At 46.7% G+C, this 21097-nt stretch overlaps 1 protein-coding gene across 1 annotated transcript in view; it reads right to left on the bottom strand.

Moving 5' to 3' along the window:
- Positions 1-18706, bottom strand: part of LOC311508591 (chemokine-like protein TAFA-5) — a gene marked incomplete at its 5' end in the record, with an annotated part of 96074 nt that extends 77368 nt beyond the window's left edge. The window contains one exon of the mRNA XM_084573422.1: positions 18616-18706. Coding sequence (XP_084429548.1) covers positions 18616-18706 — 91 coding nt within the window. The remainder of the gene's footprint in view (positions 1-18615) is intronic.
- Positions 18707-21097: the final 2391 nt, after the last annotated feature.

The raw sequence follows: 21097 nt of genomic DNA, 5'->3' as shown, positions 1-21097 counted from the left end.
TGGCTTCTCTTGAATCATGCTGCTCATTCCAGATGATCATGTCATTGGGAAAACCTTTGCATATTGCAAAGTTCAGATGAGATCAAAGGTCGGCCATTTTTCTAACGCCAACGTCCATTGGCTTGATGTGTCGTGGCCTTTAGGGTTCACCAAGCACCCTCAGCGTATGTTAAACTCAACGACCATCAAAACGAGCGGAACAATTACTTATAACTCACATGTTTAGTCTCTAACTTGCAAGCCAGACCTTTTTCTTTTGGTCAGATCTCACAAAAATTCAGCTCATGTTCCAACACACCACTTGCTACGTTATTTAAGCGGTATTAACAACCTGCAAAGGTACATGCACGCATTCTTTCAAGACGATCGATTGACATGAGTACAACTGAAGATTTTCAGCCACTTGCTTACCTGTGACACCATTTAATAGATTCTAATGTTTATATGCAGCGACACATTCAAGCTGGACGTCTACGTGATGCGCAAAAGTGATGTATACAGCCTCTACGAATTCATATCTCTTTTGCATGCCCTTTCTTTCCTACTCTTTGTGCAGATGCAGTTGTGGGGTTCAGTTTTACAAGCATTTGAATAAAAATCAAACTATCTGCAAAGAACTCTCAGAAGTCATGGTTCTTAAGAAGTAGTTGAACGTACGTCACGAAACTTTAGTATCAAGATGGAGGTGCGGGTGAAGGAAGAACGTGGCCGGAAAGAAGCATTTACAAGGTTTCCCTTTTGATTGGCTCATGAAAAGGTTTACAAAATCCCTCCGGTACAGACTGAAATTTTGGTTTTTGGCACGTTTGTTCTGATTGAGGTGTTTACGTACGTGGAGCTGTCTTGACATTTAAACCAATAATAGTCTGAATATTTGTCTCCGTGAAGCTGCTACCTGTAGTGCTGCCGTGCATTTAAAGGGTGTTTAGTGTTTCTTCAAAAACGTATCACAGTAACGTAATTATACTCTATGAATCAGAAATATGGTAAATTACCGTTTGTCACGTGACTTTCTTTGTGTTCAAGGCTGATGTACAATGAAGGTGAAGGAAATAGAGATCTTGTGTTACTTAGCAGTTACCCCAATCTTATAAGCTCAGACGTTTTGCTAAACTCAAATCACCAAGTTTGCTAAGGGGAGCTCATTTATTCAGGATGCAAACGTCCCTTGCATTGTGACCAAAAGGATGCTGGAATGAAAAGCTGGACGGTAAAACAAATCGATTGTAATTGTAGGTTTGAAGTCGTGGTTGGCTTCGCCTTCAGTCGCCCATTGATCGTCGCTCCAAATTACACAGAGACGAGAAGATGAAGGTTAAAAAGCGGACTATTGCTGAATGTTAGTTTTAAATGCCATTTAAATGACCAAATTCATGGCGGACTTTTCTGTAACATCCCTCACTTCCTGTTCTCTGCACCTGCCATCAGTCTGCTCCAAAGCTCTCCAGCCATCCAGAGAATAACTGAAGTGAATAAATTAAAGGAACAAAAACAAAAACACAGTTTCACCTTTTTTTTTAAAAAAAACAAAACAAATGCCTTGTCTGAACATGGCCTTTCCCTTTGTTGTACTTTGATAAGAACCAGAGCGAATGGAGAATACTTTTGACTGCACCATTTTTGAAAGCACAAAAAAAAAAAATGTCGACGTGATCTCGAACGCACATACGCAAGAGTGGCGGAGAAGTAGATCTGACTCACTGCGACACACTGTCCAATAAAATCTGCAAAATGCACCTCGGAGCCACCTGATCCCGCCTGATAAAACACATTTGAGTTTACCGTCTTGTTTTGGCTGCAAAGGAGCGGCCGCCGCGCATCTCTAATTTGCATGGTAATATGTCATTTATTGTTCTGTAACCGTGATGTATGTGCGCCATCTCTGGAAAATAAACCTATCAAAAGTTGTTAGTCGGCTCATTTTTCATTTTCTAACTACGAGCCCCTGGACAATTTTTGAAGCGAATAACAAAAAAAAATAAAAAATAAAAAAATCAAGCGGGAACTACCCTCGGTGAAGGCCTCTGCCATAGTTGGGAGGGGAAACTTCTGGACCCATAATTCTCCTTCAGACATGCAAATACATCATCTCTTCAAAAACCCTCCCACCCATTGCTACGAACCGCAGCGAAAACAAGCACATAAAAAAGGCTAACTGAGTCTTATATTTCACTTTTCTGGCGGGGGAAGCTGTTTGGCCAGACATTTGCTCATGAATATTTAGGGGGTGGCGGTTATGAATATGCATTAGGATGCCGGAGCTGCGCGATCAGCACACAGATTTATTAGCCAGTGTTGGAGATAATGATAAAGGAGGAGATAACCTGGCTCCTGCTATGAGGAACAGTATGCACGCAGCTAAACAGAAACACAAAGCATCCGTGTACTATTACATATATAGAACTAAATGTGATTTCTGTTAACTCAAAGTAAAAGTTTAAAGAAAATTATAAAAGAGCCTGAAAGTATCTTATTGGAGTCATAATGAAATGATGGAGGAACTTTAAATTTAAAAAATGCAAAAGCCAACAGAGCGGAACTGTCATTTGGAAATAATACGAAATGGCATTTCGGGGTGTGACTGTGAGGTTTGTTTCTCCAATGCCCCCAGGATACATGGAAGGAGAAGGAGAGCGTCCCAATCTTTTTTTATCTGTGCAATGCAGTACCTGCACGTGCGTGGCATTTGTGCATGTGCGCGCCCTCTTAAAGTGTGTCAACAGCGATAACGCACCGTACTGCACGCCCATCGGTTGGAGAGATATCGCAATCTGGAGCCTCAGGTGCAGGCACGCCGGGATGGTGATGAAGAAGAGAGGCGTACAGAAAAATACTGAAATAGTTTGGGATATTCCCCGCAGGAAGGAGGAGGAGATTGGCATGGACACCATGTTGGACCCTCCGGGATACAATTTCAGCTTAAAGTGAAGGTCTCATTGTGTACGGTTATAATTTTCTTGGGGTACTGAAAGCACAGCAGCTATTGGCAAACGGATCCAATGCCTCACAACTGAGCAGCGCGGGTCAGTCGAATAAAAACGTAATGCAAATTTTATAAGCATTTGTATGGCCACGCTACAATCACCGTTAACTTAATATTAACTTCCACTGTGGTAAATATTGAGGTTATGCATTTGGATACCCTCCATAGGTCCCCACTAAAAATGACTGTGAAGTATGTGACAGAGCTAATTAAACTTTTACCATTGCCGAGTAGAAATTTCTCATGCATGTGAGTCACTCTGAAATTATTTTGCTTCGCTTACGCAACCTTGTTAGAGACTGATGTGACCCTCCCCCTTCAAAAATGTCAAAGGAATTAAAATTTGACTTTTACAAAACGCCCCAGTCCCTTTAAAAAATGATGACTGATCAAAAATGGCAGCAATGCAAAAATATCACGAGTATTTTCGTGGTGTTCGATGGATGAACCCTCCTTGACGTCAACTACAGGTTTCCAGAAGGCCGGTTCTGAAGCATGGTGGTGATCTGCGACACCTGACGTTAATATTAAAGGTTATATGAAAACTCCCTCACACACAGTTTCCATGGAAGGGGGAAATTATCTAAAGAGATGTTTATTTGTTAAGTTTAAAGTTGGGCATTTTAACATGATGGTCTACGGAGACTGACATTTTTGGAGAGAGCCTCAAGTGGCCATTAGAGGAACTGCATTTTATGGCTTCATATTTCAGCTCCGGAGGTTACGCGTTCACAAAATATAAATAATAATAAAAAAGGACCAGATGGTTTTCCAATTACAAAAAAAAACATCAAGGCATTATCATCAGCAACCATTAAATTAGTTAACTTAAAATCTAAAAACAGTTGGTTCCGGTTATTGTAGAAGATCATGCTAAAGTGTGCTAATGGCGCCACAACCTCCTTCTTCAAGAATGTCTGCGCGGCTAATGCTTCATCCAAAACACATTTTCATACATTTGAAGACTGCGCCAGTTTACTACTGCTGAAAATAGTGGACATTATTAAAGACACAAACCTGGAAACAGAGCTAAGCAACAAGGATTATGGCCAAAGCCACGATGCCAGGGAAGGGCAAAACTTTCACTTGAGTGGAAGCAACAGCTCCCTGGTCTTGTCTCTGATGCAAATCACGAACCTGTCTTTATGTCTTCAGCCACAGTTAAAGTTAAAAGGTCTTCACTCAGACCACTTATTATCAACTAATAAGAATCCTGTCTAATAAGCGTAATTTTGTAACTTGTTGTCAGTGTTGTCAATGCTAAGTATGATAGATTTAAAACTAAGCACTAAATGTTTTCCATTTAACCATCAAGACGTTTTTTACAGCCACAGCCGTACAGATTGTTAGTCTTATCAAATATCCCTCAGCAGAGGGTGATGGTGTAACCATTTAGCAGCTCAACTTAATCCCACGAGTTGACATGAAGTCGCCATGTAAACCTGCTCGCTTGATAAAAACGCATCATTTTGCTCAACGGAACACGAAGAGCCAAAACGCGAGGAAGACAATAACTTGGTCGGCAGCCTCGCACGAGCAGCACTCCGCAATAACTGGGTGAGCGGGAGACGATGGCTTTGCACAGTTGCTCCTTTTACAAAGCTAACAAAGTCTTTGTGCCACTCACAAAGGTAGCGCCTGGCAATTGACTCCCGTGAAAAATTTATTTAAAAGAAAAAAAAAAAACACTGCTGCTGTCATTGAGAGGAGGAAGTGAGAGAGATAGCGGAAGGGAAAGGAAAAAAAAATAACGCTTTGTATATCACAGCAAGTTGTGGCACTCTGCTGGTGCTTTGGGAGTTAAAGAGAGCACTGCCTCTTTTATTGTAGCTCGTCTCGGAGGACTTGAGCATATCGACGTCCAGGTTTTTTCGTCTTCTTTAAGTTCATCACAACCTGAATCCTCATCTGGCAACACATTCTGCTCCTGCACAAGAAACAGCACTTCCTAGTATAGTGACGGCGTTTTGCATGACAAAGGGGGAGAAAATGGGCAAACGGGAAAGAGGAGGAGAGATGGGAGCATGTCAAGTATGCAGAAGGGGTTCTCCTTTTGTGTGCGCACGCACAACCGCATGTCTGCACATTGGTAATAAAGCCAGGGGCTAGAGCTGGTGGCGCAGACAGTCAATGTGCTTTAATGGAGACTATGTGTTCGCTGCGGCTCTGCATAAATGATAAATTATTCATTGGCTACAACACCAGCGCTATCACCGGGCCTCTGCTATTATTACCAGCCGACGGTCAGCTGTTGCTTTGAGATACATGGGGGAAATAAAATAAAAAAGTTCCACTGAGCGTCAGAGGATGCACCTTGTTATGCGCTGATCACCTTAGAGGATGAAAAGTAGCGGAGGGAGTGTTGATAGAGTTAAGACACGGTCGTTTACGGCTCCCTGCAGTCTCGCATACTTGTTTTTCCTCATTCCCAGACACACGCATCCTCTCTGTGCAGCTTCCCCTCTCGATCCACTCCCGTTTTATGTGGTCAGCTGTACCCTCTGTCCTTGCATTCATCTCGCCCTCAGTCCCCCACCGTCGCTCTTTCTTGCTCCCACAACCCTTATTTCTGTCTCTATCTCCAGCGGAGGAGGTGCCAGGGCAGCGTAATTGGTATTCAGGCTCTGTCAGAGCCAATGCAGAGCCCTGTTAGCAGAATAAGAGAGGAAACATCCTTATCTGGATTTCCACGGTAACCACAGTGTTGGTGGGTGTGGGGGATTCAGCTACACTCTGCTCTTATTATTTTTTATTTCCTTTTTGCGTGTGTGTGTGTGTTGTTTTTCCTCTTGTTTCCTCTCATCGTCCTCCCCCTGCTGTCTGTGCTAATTATTGACTGGCTGTGTTGCGGGCTCCTAAGCGCGCACACACACACACACACACACACTCGATAGCGAGGCACACACTGACTGGAGTTTATAATCAGACACGACTGCATGTAGGCTCACAAGCGCACGGGGAAAGCTCAGAAGAACACCTGCCCGCACGTACAAACGCACTCGCACAGACATGCAGCCACGCCTGGCATACCTTGTCCACATCTGCATCCGCATTTATTACACACACACACACACACACGTTCATGCACTCCCTCTACTCTGTGTCCTCTCTTCCGTCCCCTCTCGGGTCCAGAGGGCTACACTACAAGACACATGTACTTGAGCAGCACCGTTATGGGTCTATTTTGGGGACGTTGAGTAAGTGCGCCCAGACTCCAAGTGCTGCATCCCTGCAATGTGACAGTAGCTTAAATGAGAATTAATTAAGGCAACTATTTATATGCAAGTTGCTTTTTTTAAACAGAGCACACTACAGCATAAGGAAACGGAAGGGCTCACTCACAAGCTATACGACCAGAAACTAAAAATATTATGTCAAAAGTAAAGTTCCGTTTTTAAAAATGTTTTAAACCTTACATTTGCATGTTGAATAGTGTGGCAGAGCCTCATAAAAATTCAGACGAGCACCAAGGAGCAATGCACCATTAACCTTTGACCCAGGCACAATTAGACATTTTCTACCCTTAGCAGAGGCTAAGGATATTCAACAGTCCAGATAATGAATTCTAAACAATGGATTTGTCTGGCTTTGATTCATTACCTAGAAAGGGTCAATACAAGACGGCATTATAGATTCGTGAAAATCAAATCATATTTTCTCAGATTAGATAATACAGTATGTGAGGCTGAAATTTCAAGCGAAGTTATTTTGCAGTTAGCTAGTGAATTGTGCTTTGGTGTGAACATTTGACTGAGTTGACTGAGATTTCTAATTTGAGAAGCTAGTTGGTTGGTTGGTGGGTAGGGGGATTGGGTTGGTTGAGTAGTTGGTTGGTGGGTTGGTTGATTGGCATGGTGAGCTGGTTTGTTTCATTGGTTGTTGGGATGGTGGGATGGTTGGACGGTGGATGGGTGGGCGGGTTTGTTGGTTGGTTGGTTGGCGAGAAGGTGGGTTGGTTGGATGGATGGATGGATGGATGGGTGGGTGAGTGTATGGGTTGGTTGGTATGATTGGTTTTGTCATTTGGTTGGTTGGTTGGTTGATTGGATGGATGGATGGATGGATGGATGGGTGGGTGAGTGTATGGGTTGGTTGGTATGATTGGTTTTGTCATTTGGTTGGTTGGTTGGTTGGTTGATTGGATGGATGGATGGATGGATGGATGGATGGATGGATGGGTGGGTAAGTGTATGGGTTGGTTGGTATGATTGGTTTTGTCATTTGGTTGGTTGGTTGGTTGGTTGATTGGATGGATGGATGGATGGGTGAGTGTATGGGTTGGTTGGTATGATTGTTTGGTCATTTGGTTGTTTGGTTGATTGATTGGATGGATGGATGGGTTAGTTGGTTGGTTGGTTGGTTGGTTGGTTCGGTTGGTTGGTTGGTTTGGTTGCTTACTTGCTTGCTTGATTGGTTAGTTGGTTGGTTGGTTGATTGGATGGCTGGACGGGTGAGTGTATGGGTTGGTTGGTATGATTGTTTGGTCATTTGGTTGTTTGGTCGATTGATTGGATGGACGGATGGGTTAGTTGGTTGGTTCAGTTGCTTATTTGCTTGCTTGATTGGTTAGTTGGTTGGTTGGTTGGTTGGTTGGTTGATTGGATGGATGGATGGATGGATGGATGGATGGATGGATGGATGGATTGGTTAGTTTGATGGGTGGATGGATGGATGGGTGGGTTGGTGTGGTTGGTTTGGTTTGTTCGATGGTTGGATGGGTAAGGGGGGTTGGTGAGTGAGTCCATCTTTTTTCCCAAACTGTACATTCAATTTGAATGTTAGTAACAAGCACAGAAACATAAATACAGCACCACTCTCTGACACCAACACCTCCTTGGCATTCTTACGGTAGCAGTCATATTAGTTGAAAAGCAACTTGCATGGGTAGTGCTTTTTAGTGCAAATTTGAGAAGCTAATTACACCACATTTTAAAACGTTACATATAAAATATATGGATAATGCCCTTAGCAGATATGATGCACAGTTTAGGATGCAACAATATCCTTGGATAGGACTCTGGGGACGTAATTCAGCCTCATTGGCAGATCGGTGTACAGTACGTTCAGCACACACAGTGATGGGTTACGCCGATACAATCTGTTTAAGTGAGGCTGTCATTGTGTGGAGAAGAGCTGGCTACTTTTTCATCAACACAACAAATCTACTAAAAGTTTCACTTTTAGTACATCTTACTAACATCATTAGAGCATCTTACTTATATACTGTACTTTTATTAAAGTGTCTCTTGCATTGCTACTTTTGCGAAAAAGCCTGGAAACATCCACCTACGTGGTGCCACCGTAAACCAAGGAGAATTTTCTATATTTAAGTCCAACATTCCGGCTAAAACTTTGCAGCCATCGACTCCCCTGCCGAAGATATCTGGAGTACGGATTTTGCCTCCCTCTCTCTCTGTCTGCTGGCAAAAATATTGACACTGAGCACACTAAGCTCCGACGCAACCTCTGACCCCTGCCTTCTTCAAATCGTCACGGCGATACACATCTTTTACGCCGATTAGCTCTTAGTGGCACGTTTTCTGTGATTATCTCTTTGGCGTTGCTTGTGGATAATCCTGCACAAATCTTAGACGGAGATGAACTGTAGACAGAATTTGGATGATATCCCCCCTCTCTCTCTCTCATTCTCTCTCTTTCCGTCTCCGTTAGCGCAGGTTACTAGCACAACCAATCCCCGTCTGCCGTTACCTGAGTTGCCATGGTAACCCTCCCCCAAAAAGAATTTATTTCAGGAAGCAACCCGTCGGCAACAACCTGTGACTCTCTCTTTCTGTCCGTCTCATTCTCTCAAACCGCTCTTCCTCCCGCATCCTCCCTCTCCTCTTTTACTCTATCAGTCCGTCCGTCTTTCTATCTTTCTTCCCCCATCTGTAGGTTTAATCTGCCTGTCCCTTTCCGCCTCATTTGCTCTCACAGCCTGTCCATATGCAGCCACTGGGTTTAGTTCATTTGTAGCTACAACCAGAGGAAATGGTGCATCAGGCTCCTTCACTCGGCTGTTATCTGTACTCATGGCTGGAGCTGCGTGTGTGTGTGTGTGTCGAGTGCGAGCGCTTATCTGTGAGGAGACGACCGTGTCTGGTGTGTGTTTACATGTATCCGGGAGAGCGCGAGCGTGCCGGGGCGTGCGCGCGCTCAAGCACCCGCGTGTGTAACCGTTTGTGCCAATTATTTCATTACCGGCTGACAGATTTCTCTTTCCACTATTACTGCTCCCCAAGCCACAGGCACCGGCAGAACCCCCCCACCCCCCCAGCAATCTCACACACGCACAAGCTAGCACACAGCAACCAGTTCAAGTCCATCAATTAAGGAGGCAATTTGCTCAAGTGGTTCCACCTGGGCCAAAAGGCAGGTGGGTGGCTATGCTCTGTTTACCTATCAGACACCATTAGGGCTGGGATGTCACTGGTTTTACGTCTGCCCTGCCTCCGTGATGTCAGTTCTGCCTCCTCGTCCGCCTGCGTGTCAAGTGGGCTGCATATTGCATACACATATAAGTGTGAGTGCACGTGTGCGCATGAGACGTTCTGTCAAGCCTGCAGATCATAACCGGAATATATGTTATCTGTCAATGTGCGGAAACCGAGTGACGGATGAAGCCGACCTCCTGCAGACGCGTATGCGCGCGTGTAACGTGTCAGGTTATCGGGCCGCCGGCGCGCAGACGAAGAGGCGGATGACTTTTCTGTTTGCAAACATCTCCATCAACGACAGGATCGCTCCGGCGATCCCCTCGGAGCGCGCGCGCTGTTATTTCTGCGAGAGCTTCGCTGTGGACTGTGTGTGGCCTCTGCAGCAATATTTCATCCTCTCTGGAGTCCCCCAACAACCTGCCGCACTGTGTGTGTGTGTGCGCGCGTGTGTGTGGGCAAGTGACCCATCGTAGGAGTGTTTGCATATGTATACGCGGCTGCCACTGGGGCCTGCGTGTGCTCATCTGCACTCGCTCGCAGCATTTATTCACTATCTCGGAGAGCGGTGTGTGTTCGGACTGTACAATGTAACGCGCCGTGCCCCACGCAGACACACACCCAGAGTCTGTTTGATAAATTAGACTCCGAGCTGCAGGAATTTGCCTTGCGATGCACTCAAAACAAACACAAGACACAGTCCGTCGTACGGCGGCGCGTATTCGTGTGTGCGCCTGCTTTTGTATTTCTCCCCACGCCCCTGCGCGTTAACTTAACATGCGGAGACGCCCGCGGCCTCGACATTTATCTGCACCGAAATGGAGATGCCGCGTGTTTACATGCCACCCTCACCGCGCGGCTGTGCTCCGAGGCACGCCGGCGAGCGCACGCAGGAGGTAAATCGCGCCAAACAGGACCTACGTGTCAATGCTTCCCCTCCGACGCCGTTTGATTTAGGCAAGGGCGTTTTAGTTTTTCTTTTTTTCTTTCTTCATATTTTTTTTTTCCTCTCCTCGCATTCCCCGCAAGCCCCATTTCCTTTCTCATTGGATGTGGTGTTATCCTTGGGCTTATGTGGCGGAGCACAAGATATAATTTATTGTCTGTTCAGCAAGGCAAATGTGCAAACCTGGCATATTTCATTTGCTGAACATATCATTATGAAAACATCATTTTTTTATTTTTTTTTGTTTCGCACCGTGCGGCGGGATGCAACTTAGAGTACCGCTGATTCGTGCTCTTACTGTCAGATTTCTCGTGCTGCGCGAGGAGGCTAGCGACGTTATGAAAGGGGGGAGTGGGGGGGATAAAAAAGTCGGGCACATCAACGCACATCAATGCATACCAAACAGAAAGACGCGCATTACTCCTCAGATGATGAAACACTAGGTTTGAGAAAGCAGTGACCCTCACGCTCCCTTATGCATGCTGCTATTTGAGCTCAAACAGACAGCCGCATGTAGCGAGCCGAGGTGACTGGTGAGCGCCCAGCTTGTAAATGATTGCGCGCGCGGCCTCTGTACTATACATATTACTTTTAAGTGAAGAATGTGGCTTTAAAAATTCCCCAGCAGCAGCGGCGGCGGCAGCGGCAGCAGCAGCACTGTAAAGAAACAACACACCACGGAAGAAAGCTTTCTGTATTCATGAGTTTGGTTTTAACAGTCCCTGCAGGTGCAATAATGAAGTTCCTCTCCCCCATGTGGAATGGACCGTAATGATTATGATGAAGCAGAACTGCTGGCTGGTTTTCTTTCTTTCTTTTTTTTTTTTTTTTTACCCCCCTCGCTGCTGTTGTATCGACAAAGCTGTAAACATAAGCATAAAACTATATGTTGCAACGATGTAAACTGTAAAAAACAGCCATAAACGAAGGCAGAGAAAGAGAGAGAGAGAGAGAGAGAGAGAGAGAGAGAGAGAGAGAGAGAGAGAAAGGGGGGGGGGAGAAAGAGGGAGACAGGGGAGCTAACAGATGCAGAGAACTCCGCCCTGCAGAGGCAATTTGAATGTCTAAGGTATAATCTCAAGTATAATTGAAAACTTGAAAATGTCTATTTCCTGTTTTCTTCGGCTGAGCGTAATTGTAAATATTTCTCTCTGAAATAATTTAATGCCAAACCCATCAAATCAGTCTGGGGAGCAGCGAGCGTGCGCCCTTTTCTGCATTCAAAGTACAACTTCGCGAGACCGACGAGGCCGCCGATGAGTAAACAAGCCGAAACATGCAATCATTTGAATAATGTTATTCAAGCAACCTGTTGGATTACAATTTGACAGCGCGACGCTTGCCAGCTACATCAATTATGCCAATGATGATCACCATAAGAGCGGCGAACCCGATGAGTTATCTCGCTTTGTTGCATGACTAACACCCATGTCAGCACCTTTCCCGCCGCACGCTTTAATGGCATTAGAAGATAAACGAGTGGCGCCGCTTGTTATGACCCATAATGGTACGGCTTGTCCTTTACAGTGAGCTAAGCCCGTTTTCTTCTTTACGCCGTCACATCGGGGGCAGGAATTGGAACCCCACAAGCAATCTATTCAAGGGTGCAACAAGCTAAGGGGATGTGACGTGCCAATGTTTTTTAGTGATTTTCATTATGTGTCATTCTATTCTAATTCCTTTTCAATTGGACCATAAGAGCCGCCGCCGTGAGCAGTACAAAAGGCAGGAACGGAACGACGGGGGATCTTGTTTGGCTGCGAGACATCCCGAGAAAGAAAATAATGATCTTTATGAAATTGCTTTAGACACAATCTGACAGCCGAGACAAAGCAAGTGGCTGGCCTCGTTGGAATCGATAAGGCCTCCATTAGTTTTCTAAAGAGTAACATGCAATTTGTTTCGGCGGAGCGGCGCGGCATCGGTAATATTCTGCCCCTCTGACACGAAGAGCTAATGCGCTATAGCCAAACTAATGTCAGATTAAACCTACATTTCTGTCAGATGGAAATGAGAAAAAAAAAAAAAAAAACGCACTGGATCCATAAAGCATGACCGAGCCGGTTATCACAGACGCCGCGTTTGTGTCGCAGTGGCCTCCGGGGCCGAGCTTTTGTGAAGACAGGGAAAAAAAAAATTCCCAATCCATTCAAATGACTGCAATCTCATGAACACGGAAGATCAAACTTCTTAAGTAGCTATTGATCGGCCAGATGAACAGAGACGCGGCGATTGATCGGGACGTTGGGATGACCTCATCGCTACCTCTGACACAGCGGGGAAGACACAAATTGAAACCGCAGAAGGGTAAGCACACTTCACACCCATCATTTCCTCTAGAATGTGCGGACAGATCACACTCAAGCACCCCGGTGGTCAGGCGATCGATGGTCTGGAGGGGTTAGCCTATGAATAAAACGGACGGAGGGTCAGTTCCCTTAAATCAGCACTCTTTGAGCTTGTGCGTCCTGGGCCGGATCGTTCCGAGGGGGAGGGACGAGCTTCTCTTTGAGGGATGGTCATGATGGACGCGTTGCCGGTGTTGCAAGAATTGGCCCGGAGGAACCCGCCCCTTTCCTTGGGGGAAAACGCTGATCTGAGAGGATCTTTCTCCCACCGAGCCGAGCTGACAAGCCGACAGACGAATGGCTCAGCCAGTCTCTAACCTCTTAAACTACCGGCCCTCCTTCTCCTCGGCGTGTGTGTGTGTGTCTCCCTCCAAACGCACCCACCTCCTTTACTCAATCTAGTGTGCACACATCCACATGACTAATTCATACAGCTGAGCTCTATCAGATCGCGGTGACCAGAACACGTTCCCGGGCTACCGGATGGGGTTTTAATTAAAGATACCGCCGCAGCTACTAAAATCTTCCCCGCGTCTTACATCCGGGAGGAGCACAATCTAGCAATCTGCTCCACAATTTACTACACGCATTTTATCGCCGGCATCTGGGCGAACGCACCTGAGGACGTACGACGCGGCGTGGCGCGTCCTCGCCGATTCTGCGTTCCCAGCGGGCCGCTCGAGTCGGCGCCTCCGAGCCTGGACTCACAGGACTCTCTGGGGAGTTTTTTTTTTTCTTCTTTTTTTTAACGCGGCACTTCACGGGTGGAAGGGCAGGAATGAAGTGTGTAAGGGCGATGTCTTTCTGACATCACCATTTCCAAAGGCCAGTGAGTCTCTCCAGTAAATGCTGGAGCCCTGAGAGGATCCTCACAGCCAGCATTTCATTAGGCTGGCTCTTTTTTTTTTTTTTTTTTTCCTCTTCCTTCTTCTTTTTTTTTATTGTCCCACAGCACTGCCAAAATGCAATCAATAGGACTTTAGGAAAACTGGGTGCAACAGTGCACACGTTTTACTGTCCCGCGATCAATAGCAACTGGGAAAAACAGTGCCATGAGCAAATATTGAAGCTTTCTCACACACACACACACACAAACACAATCACAGACGGGAAGTGCCCCTGGACACGGGACACAGGGGGGTTGTTTAGTCCGGTCTTAGATTACCTTGAAAAATCCACCACAGCTTCCTGTAGCACCTGTGATGGATTCATCGAAGGGATTTAATTAACAAACCCTTTAAGTAATGAATCAATTAAGCGATTGATTAATGCGCGTCGTCCTCATGGATTACAGCTGATACTGACCATTAAAGATAAATTGCCTTCAATTTAAAGCCGTTTACCGCAGATTACATTCGGGGGAACGTCCCGCTTACCTGCGTGCACCCTTTGCTGCAGGGGTTGGATTTGAAATCGCAGAGGATCCGACAAATAAAACACCTCGTCGCCTCTGTATGCTAAAGGAGTATTACTGCAGCATTAAACACACGCATATTGTCTTTATCTCAGCTGAGCCTAAAACCATGCTTCGGGGCTAAACTCCCTTCAAACCCCTCCTTTCTGCAGATTAATAATAGATGCTTAAAGAAGGGAGAAGCGCTTAATGACCTCTGCACCTCCCCCCGAATCCCCGAACCGCATTCGAGCCGGAGCTGCGGTTCACGACTAAACGGCGTCGAACGACTGCGCCTTCTCCGAAACCCGGGGCCCGCATTCGGCATTCTGCAACTGTAGCACCGACCGAATTAATATTCAGACGGAAAAGTGAAACACAGCGCTCGCAGATGGCACGGTGAAATTGAATAGCTCCGCGGAAATCTCTGCAGCGAGGTGGGGGGAAAAAAAACAACAACAACAACTAAACAGCGTAGCACAAAAAAGGGAAACAGTAACAACCGTCAATATAAACAACAGTTGCCGTCGGATCTTCTGTATCTTACACGATCATCTGGTGTTTGACAACTGTGCAGCGTGAAAGCAGCCGCGCCGCGAGTTTTTTTTTTTTTTTTTGATGAGTCTCTTGGTCACCGGCGGGCGGAGGGGTCAAAACTCGGAAAGGTTGCAATCAAGGGCGTTCTGCATTCGAGGCGCGTTACGGGAAGCGGCGGCCCTTTTCGTCTTGCTGTGACCTGAGCTTTGAGCTGGGGGCTTTTGTAAAGGTGACCTGATTAGGCTTTGTTCCACGAGGGCCTCTTAAAGTGAAAGCGTACCTGATGACCTCTCGTGCCGGTTCCCCCCTCCTCCGCGCAAGCTGCCTCGCCGATTCCGACCGCTCGGCGTAAACAAGCTGGCGACATCCTGCGGTTGTGCCTTTGAGTTTTTTACATGATTTCTTTTTTCTTTTTCCCCACTTATTTTTTTCTTCTGAGTAAGGAAAAACAATCTCAGACACGAGGGCCCCCTTTTCCCTTTTAAACTCGTGTCTTAAGACGTGACAGGGGCTTCCCTTTCTCCACGGGCCGCGTACAGTACGTGCATGACACCGAGCGTTTGCCACCGCTTGACCCAAATCTGCCTGGGGCCGCTCGGGGCAGAGCTTCCACGCCACCGACTGTCACTCTCCTCTCCTTAAAGTGGATCCCCGGGACCGCGCTTCTATCTTTGGTAAATGAAAACTGACTGGTTTGCGTGATGCCGTGCCCAGTGTGTACACACACACACACACATATATACACACACACAAATCGTTTCGGCCCGCCACGGCTCACCCTGTGGTTTTACCTGAAAATCAATAACTGCAACTGTCGTTAGGCAGACTGGGGGTCTGCTTGGGGGAGGTAGAGGATGCAGAGGTCGCCCCTGGGATGCGCAGACACAAGGTTTTATGAATGATACAACTCATCTGATCCCTGTTCATCTTTTCAAGACCATTTTCTCAAACATCTCCCGGGGTTTTTCATCCGATATATTAAGATTTACGGCTAATGCGTGCTGGCAAAACGTCCAGACCCTGCTATCTTGGATCACTTCAGCCATGGCGCCGTGGAGGAGCAGATAGCGGATCAATCATTCGAGATTATCCAATTTGTCTCTTCTGTAGCCGCGGAACCTAAATTTCCTCGTTATTTGCAGCACTTAAGAAGATACTTTTCTCCAAATAATCTTCGCATTAAGTGGGAAATATTCCGCCACGTTGACATGTCGGCGATGAATCTCGCCTTTTAACACCACACCGTTGCCGCGGCATTAAGAGAGAACTGCAGGCCATTACAGGTTTTAAAGACGCTCCCGTTTTTTAATCGTAACCCGCGGGTTGCTTCAATTTAAAGCCACAAATTGTTTTATTACAGCAGGTAACTTGTCTCATTACCTGGATTTCATTTCTTTTTTTCTTTTTTTTCCTTCCCTTACTCCATCGCCCGGATTTCCTGCAGAACCGTTCCATGAATCTGTCAGGCTCTCTTATTGCCATGTGACGAATATCTTGGCCAATGGAGAGCAAAATGGGATTCGCTCCATCGCTTGAATTATTGAAGTGGACAGTGTGAGAAATTTATGGCACAAAATTCATCCTCGACCCCAGTGCATAATGTTTTAAACACGTTTTCATTCCCAGTCCAACCACCCCTCCACCGCCGTCCCATGCTAGGTTCTCTGTGTCACATTATCCAAGGGGGCTGACGCAATGAGGTACAGCCCCCCCCCAAAATACACTTGTCCAACAGGCTGGTGACATTCCCTTTGGCAATTATCACCACATCCCCAGCCATAACACTCCCACCTTAACTGGTAAGAAACATACTCAGCTAACACGCCACCTGCACCCCCGCATGCACGAAAATGCAAAAGAGGCGATCAATCCGTGATGTGACGACACGAGGGGACGACTAAAAATACATTTCCTTCCCTTCCCTCCTTCTCTCTCTCCATCTGATTCAACCTGGAAGTGATTGTGTCGGACAACCCCGATGAAAAGATGCGCGAGGCGAGACTAAAAAAGGAGGTCTGTTCTGTCAGAGGCCCCTCATGCCTGCCTTTCATTATCCCCATCCCCAAAAGACTGCCACTAATGCAGTCCTTTGAATTCATTTTATCTGCTCGTACCATTAGGCCTCACAGCCGGCTTTGACCTTGGCCGTTTTCGGGGGAGGCTAAATTGAGCACGTTCTCGACGCCGACGCCACCTCTCCGCGTCGGATTTTTTAATAAGAGCCTCAGCGTGGACCTAAATCGCGTCTTCTTGCCTCCGATCTGACCGGCGGCTTCTCCTCCTCCCCCCCCACCCCACCCCACCACTCAAAGCTGTTCGGTGTCAAGTTAGAAAGCAAAGCAAATAATGCAGGCTTAGGGGGAAAAAAAAGCACCTCGGTGTAAAAGCACAACATGATACAGACAAACAACTCGGCGGTGAAGGTCAAAAATATTGCCTTGCCAGTCAACAAGCCCAACAATGCTGATGGCCTGGATCTAATGAGAGCCGCTCGCATTGACACAGCCACGAGCAGCACTTTTTTGTACTGTTAGGTGGCTACACAATCCTCTTTTTGACCTCTGTGGAAAAGGCTAGTATGCCACAGTAAATTAAAACTCCAGAGGAAGGCTTCGGGACATGCGCCAGTACAAAATCCTTAACTCCCCTTGTCTTGCTTTTTGGCTGACAGACCCATTTTCTTTTTTTTTTTTTTTCCCCTCCTCCTGCTCCCCCTCTTCAGTATGGCTGGACATCCTCCACCCAGCAGTAGTCATGGACTCGCCAGGAGGAGAAGAGAAGAGAATATCTGCCACTGCTTGACCTGAATACCCGCCCAGGGCTTGAGGCAAAGAGGGGATGGCGAGCCATTCCAAGCCATGCCTTTCAAAAAAATTTAAAAAAATGGCCACAAAGGAAACCCATGACCGTTTCCTAAGTGCCAAAACAGACTCTGCTCGCCCCGGGGCATACATGAATAAAGGGAATATTAAGTGCTGTTTCTTTTGTGCCAGCTTTAAACAGCACAGCAATTCCCCGGGTTACGCCATTTGACTTTTATAAGGAGTTTGAGCAGTAAGTGTACTCAACCTCTGCATGAAGATCTCCCCGCAGACAGATGTGATTTGCACCGGGCTGCATTCTAGGTGGAATTAATGACCGGTTGCAGGGCGATAATGTGCCACGCCGAAACACCAGTTAAGTTGTGACTCATTAAACCCCACGCCACTCACAGCTGAATGTCAGCAAACTCGATTAATTATCCCCAAAAGCTGGACCGGTTGCCACAGTGCAGCCGTGTCCGCGGGCTGTGCAGAGCCAGACAGCGTGGCAGCGGTGACAGACGCACTGTGGACAACAAGAGTATTTGGGGCACGCTGATCCTCGCTGGGAGGTGCGTGAACCGTGATCGGGATTGGAATTTATCTCAACATAAAGAGGGTCAGAAAACACAATAGGAGGTGAATGGAGCAACATCAGAGCCGCTTGACCTCAATGTTACCCTAAAGCTAGACTCTAGTGCCATCTATTGAGAACGTTTACAACAAATCGAGATCCCTGTGCAAACAGATTGCTTTCGGTGCTACTTTTTCTTATTATTATTATTCCCGCACACCTTGAAGGCCTGATCATTTTGTTCGATTATATAGACTATTGATTAATCGATCACCCAGAAGGAGGGTGGCTTGTTGACAAAGAGGAATACAGGTGAGAAAAATCCCAGCAGAGCCTATCTGCTTCATGCAGATGAGCCTGCTTGTGTGTTCTGGCTGGATTTATTTATTTATTTATTTTAGATCGACTTAAATTTTAGTCGATCTAAACGAATGATTAAATATTTGATTGAGATGGATGCATTCCCGCATTGGAGTTGTTGCTGCGGAAAACTTCATGGTGAACTACATGGAAGGCGGTGGCGCATTGAAACAGAAGAAGAGGAAAAAAAATAAAAATAAAGAGTGAGAGGCAAATCGGTGAGAGTTCTGAGTGATTACCTTCTTTCAGCAGGCGGGAGTGAATGAGGAGAATGAGAAAGCAGCAAATCGCCGCTCCGGTCAGTGCCCACGCAACTCTGAGCAGCTGCATCCTGGCGTAGGAAGGTCTGTGGCGGACCGAGATCAGTCGTGCAGCGGGAGAGAGAGAGAGAGAGAGAGAGAGAGTGTGTGTGTGTGTGTGTGAGAGAGAGAGAGACACTCCACCTCAGCTCACAGACACGCACTGACTCATATTCTGCCGGCCATGTAATTCAGCATTCATCCACTACTTCAGGCAAAATCCCCACTTGATAGTCCGGGTAAGATGTGACCAAAAAAAAAAAAAAAAAAAAAGAGCTGGGATTCCGTCAAACAGCAAAAACAAAAATATATAGATATGCGCGCGCTTGCTTCTCCGCCGGTGCGTCAGAGCGGCTCCAAACAGAGGGGCTATTAACCCCCAATCACCGTCTGAAGGGCTGGCATCTTTCCTCACAGCACTTCTTCTCTTCCTTTCCTTTTCTTTTCCTCCTTCAGGGATCTCTCGTGGGCTTCTCGAGACTCTCGCTCGCGACGGAATCGGCGAATCGGGCTGCGCCTCTCGGCGTGTCTCCGTCTTCGAGTGCGCACGGCGGTCCACGGCGATGCGGCGCGCAGATGATGATCACCGCTCTCCGCTGCATGTTACGCACATCTCTCCCACTGCTGGAGAGGCAGAGGCAAACACTGCCAACCAAGTCGCCTCGCAGCCCCCCTCTCTCTCCCTCTCTCTCTCTCTCGTTTTCCCTCCCTCTCTCTGTCGCGCTCCGTCTCTCTCTCTCTCCCGGTTCTTCTCTATATTGCTCCCTCGTTCCGCCACTTTCCCCCCCCCTCTCTCTCTTTCTGTCTCTGTCGCGGTTCCCCACTCTCCGCCACTCTCTCCTCTCCGTTTCCCTCTCGATTCAGTCCAATGCAACTCTTACCATTTACGCACGGGAACAGCCAGTTCCATACACCAGGCAACCTCCTGGATAATCCGCGTTCTCCTTCATCTGCGCTCTGCGCGTCGAGCCTATTGGAAACATTCCCCCCACCAAAATCAAAGAATCACCGTGGTCGACAGCGTCCCCAGACTTTTTCTTTAAAGGCAGCAGACAGAGCAAAGGCCCGGCAGCGCAGGTTATCTGGTTTATTCACCTATCGGATAATCTATAAAGATCCAAACAGTTGCAGGCGAGAGTGTCGGCACATCTCACTTTATGTCCTTGCGTGTGTTCTCCTCGTACAAAATCGACTTCTTTCCCCCCTCTGCTTAGCTCCAGGTTACGTCACAACTCCTCCAAATAATCTCCTCCGGCTACAAAGCATGAGACAGTGCTGTTGTAAAAGGGTGCTTCCACTTCTGAATAACAGTGAGCGTGGGCTGCAGGTGAACATTCACAAGTTAAATCAAAATAGAATGTTTTCTGTTGAATTTCATTTCACTGCCATTTTCTGGCTGAAGGCTAATTTTTTTTAGTTGGATACCCTGCAAGTCATCCATGGATGCAGCAAAAATGTTAAACAGAGTGCAGGGGAAACTCTACACCTCCATATTAGCCGTGCCTCTGGGTTATTGGTACAAGCAATAGGCTTCTGGATGGCCTGAGGCCATTTCTTCAGGATTATCCAACACCCCCTGGAATCTATTACAAAAGTAGCCCAAAATTTCATCATATTATAAACATAAAGAACCGATGCCACTGTAAATACGTAAAAATCCCATTCTTCTCTGCTCACAGTTGGATGTTTAAAAGGATACCAGCAGCCTGTGAGTGCAAGCAATCTGACTGGAGAAGGACCAATATTGAATAAGAAAACAATAGCATGTGTAATCCTCTACCCTAACCCTCCCCGCTTAGCGTCAAGCACGGCTATTGTTCCTGTTTTATGTATTTTTTTTTGTACGCTGGTGAAGGCTCACTCCACGTGGGATGCGACAAGAGATGGAAATATCCTGCCATTCATTTATCCAGCCAGCGGAAGCCGGTCCGCCGTTTGGAGGAGATTGCCCAGTTTGCGCACAATAACCCATATGGACGCTCAAATGATCACAGCATCCGAGAGCTGCATTTCCTCCTCGGGGGTAATTGTGAGTTTTATCCCTGCGTCTGTGTATTTATAATTGAATCAGAAATGACATGCTTGGACGACTGACGGTGCCACTCAAACCAGAAAACTGTCACTGCATGTGTCAATAAGGTTGGCCCCTGCAGCTATGACGACTAATTAGATGATAACAGTCTCTGTTGGCTGGAGTGTGTGCCAGACTGTGTGTGTATGCAGCGCTCTAAATGACTACGCGTTTGTTTGCATGTCACTAAGTTTGTATGAATGTGTGCGTTTTTTTTTCTTTCCTGGCACCTCCCGGCTCTTCCTCTGAAGCTGCCACCCTTCCATCTTCACGACATGGAAAGCAATTAACAGAGGCTTGACCTCTATAAAGATTTGGGTTAGGCAGACTGTATGCACTGTATTCTTGGGA

This window comes from Chelon labrosus, assembly GCF_963514085.1.
Source record: "Chelon labrosus genome assembly, chromosome: 23".
Taxonomy (NCBI): Eukaryota; Metazoa; Chordata; class Actinopteri; order Mugiliformes; family Mugilidae; genus Chelon; species Chelon labrosus.
The sequence above is the reverse complement of the archived record's forward strand: the minus strand, read 5'-3'. Positions and strand labels throughout refer to the sequence as shown.